At 38.6% G+C, this 3,043-nt stretch overlaps 1 protein-coding gene across 1 annotated transcript in view; it reads left to right on the plus strand.

Moving 5' to 3' along the window:
* Positions 1-3,043, plus strand: part of LOC118419021 (rho GTPase-activating protein 6-like) — a gene marked incomplete in the record, with an annotated part of 51,660 nt that overhangs the window by 41,187 nt on the left and 7,430 nt on the right. The window contains 2 exon segments of the mRNA XM_035825243.1: positions 1,415-1,470; positions 2,779-2,929. Coding sequence (XP_035681136.1) covers positions 1,415-1,470; positions 2,779-2,929 — 207 coding nt within the window.

The raw sequence follows: 3,043 nt of genomic DNA on the forward strand, positions 1-3,043 counted from the left end.
CAAATAGTGTATGTCCTACTGCTTTGAAGATTTTATCAATTGTCAATCTGTTTATCTGTTAAAGACAGGTAATTCCTTGACTTAAACTAATTTATAAGACCACAGCTTTCATTTACATTGTACTTACAGCTTACTGTCTGAGGCATTGCACTATGTCTACATATCTCAGATACTTAATTATCAGTTAAAGGTGAATTTTGAAATGGCTATCCTCTCGTAAGTGTTCTTAATCCCCCCCATCAATAAAGCTGAAGTTCAATGACATTCCGAATGTGTAATTTCTAGGAAACAGGCATGGAGGGAATGCCTTTGCCAACATCCAAGAATATGTCATCAACCTTCAATAGCAATGTTTGTTTAACAGTAGGAAACTGATGTGTGACGCCCTAAGAAAATAGTAGTGATAGATTTGTATTTGAATTGCATTTTTTTAAATTGGGCCAAGGTTCTTTCAATCTTAGGAAAACAGTAACAGAGAAATGCCCATATTGAAGGAACTTGATACATTGAAAACAACTGTTTAAGATGACATGTTCAAGGATGCTGCTATCTGTAACAGTGGCCAAGACTTTTTATATAGCGTAAACCCTTTGCATTAAAAGCCTTTGAAACTGTATTCTCAGATGACTCATAACTTAAGGATCAAGATAATCGTTAAGAAAGGTTTGTCGTTCTTTTATAAGATGTGTATCGCATACCTCCTGCGTGGTGGTCGGCTTTCTCTTAAAAGCATTTTTGGCAAATATTTTTCATTGCGGCTCTGTTGTTACATCATCAGCAGTTGGAGAATTCTGGGAACCACCCAAGGAGAAGTAATGTTTGGGATAAGTGAGGGTTAACCCGCGTAGCCTGGTTAATGTAAGGTTAAATAGGAGGTCCTATCATGGTGGGAGGGGAGCAGGTAGGGATGGGCTAGTCTAAAACAGTGTGTTTGTTAAGACTGGACTTGAATGGAGTGGACATGTATACATGTACATTCGTGTGTTTGTTAAGACTGGACTTGAATGGAGTGGACATGTATACATGTACATTCGTCTGAAAGGTATCCTCAGAACTTGAGGTTCAGCTGAGGATAATACCTTTCTTTCAATTGTCTTGTCTTTGCTTTGGAAACAAGTTTAATTCGCTGAAGAGCCAGTCTTCCGCTTGTCATGACAGTGAAAACAGATTACACACTCAGCATTTACTGTTTTTTTTTTTGACAAATAAAATGAACAATGGACCACTTATTGATGTCCTGTGGTAAGGACAGCCACCCTCTCCAGTAGTGTGTATGTGATGTAAGCAACAATAGGCATGATTTGAACTCTCAACCTCTTGGTCCAGAGGCAGGGTTGCTAACCATTGACTACATACTGTCACTATCTTTCATGATGATATTGTTGATCTAAATGATTATCATTTCTCCCTACAGGTCTACAAGTACTAGGCATCTTCAGAGTTGGAGGATCTAAGAAGAGAATACGACAGGTAAGCATTTTTCCTCCTACGCGCCTTTGGTACCAGATAATGTAGAATTTCTTATAGGATGGGCAAATATTTGGCAGAAAGTATGATCTTAAGTCCAAAGTTACAGACATGATACATTTTGGCTCAGAGTTGTCCAAAACTTATTGTGGTACGTTTTCAACCCATGGTCAGTAGCATAATTTTATACAGCAAAAGTGCCATAAGACAGCTTTGTACTTTACTTCTGCCCAGATGTATAACAACAGTTGTCCTAAATGCATTGTGCTGATTCCTTATTGTCAAGCTATCCAAAACACCTTGTACATTAGACAAACTACAACCATGCATATCTGTGTTTACACATTCCTGCTTAAGTCCGTACTTAGTTCCCTTTGTGTTCCACACTTTTCCTGTCAAATCACTTGTTATCTGTGCTTAAGAGGGACTTAAGCAGGTTGTGTTGTACTTAGTGAAGTACTTAGACTTGGCTTTGTCCATAATATCTTAGCTCTGGCAGGAAGTTTCAACAAGTGTAAGGGCTAGACGATCTGGTGAATGTTCAAATGAAGTTGTGAACAAGCAGAACAGAATACAGAAGCAACAAAATGAAACAAATATTGCAACAACAAAAAAACATTATAGAGTAGACAAAAGATGGAAAGTGCTCATTCTGGAAAGAATGTGAATAAAAAGCTGGTAGAAAATATAAATATGATGGAAAAAACGTTTTAAAACAATTTCGTGTCTTAACGGTGAAGACTATGGATCAAGTGTATTTGTTGCCTAAGTAAAGAATATGGTCAAAGCTGTCCAAGAAGGCCACTTGGGTCCAATAAAATCTGGTCTATTGGAACAGGTGGCCACTACAGACAGGCATCTTAATGTATGTGCCAATGTCACAGTGCTCGAAAAAAACAAACACTTGCACACTTGCAAAGGCAACTACATGTTCCTGGCGCAACTTGATTCTAAACCCAGCTAGCGCAGTGTGCAACCTGAAATTTTGCAGTTGAAACACCACTTAACTCCCACTTACGTGCATACACTTTTGTGTTTATTTCTTGAGTAGACAACACATATTTTAGTTACATGTAACTGAAAGAAAAGATAATGGAGTATATAGCTAATTTCAAGAAAGTACTAACTTGGAAGTTAGGCAACCTGAAATGTTGATGGTGTAACCTGGCTTTAGAATCAGGTTGCTGCCTGGGCAACCTGGCTGAAAAAAGTATTTCGAGCACTGCATTGGCCAAGTTGACGGTGTTTAAGTGGTCACAGATTTGACTGTGTATACATTATTTGATACATGTATTTTGAACTGTGTTGTAGCTGCGTGAGGAGTTTGACAGTGGGCGGGATGTACAGCTGACTGAGGAACACAACCCACATGACATCGGGGCTCTCCTCAAGGAGTTCTTCCGAGATCTTCCCGAGCCACTCATGACCAAGGAGCTATATCAGGCCTTCATTGCTACCAGAAGTAAGTCATGAATGAATGAATAGATGGATGAATGAATATTATCAAGAAATGAAAAGATAAATATTGCGATGTATAAAGGAGGGTTTTTCCCAATCTTTTTGCCAATGGCAGACA

Source organism: Branchiostoma floridae, chromosome 7 (genome assembly GCF_000003815.2).
Source record: "Branchiostoma floridae strain S238N-H82 chromosome 7, Bfl_VNyyK, whole genome shotgun sequence".
Lineage (NCBI taxonomy): Eukaryota > Metazoa > Chordata > Leptocardii > Amphioxiformes > Branchiostomatidae > Branchiostoma > Branchiostoma floridae.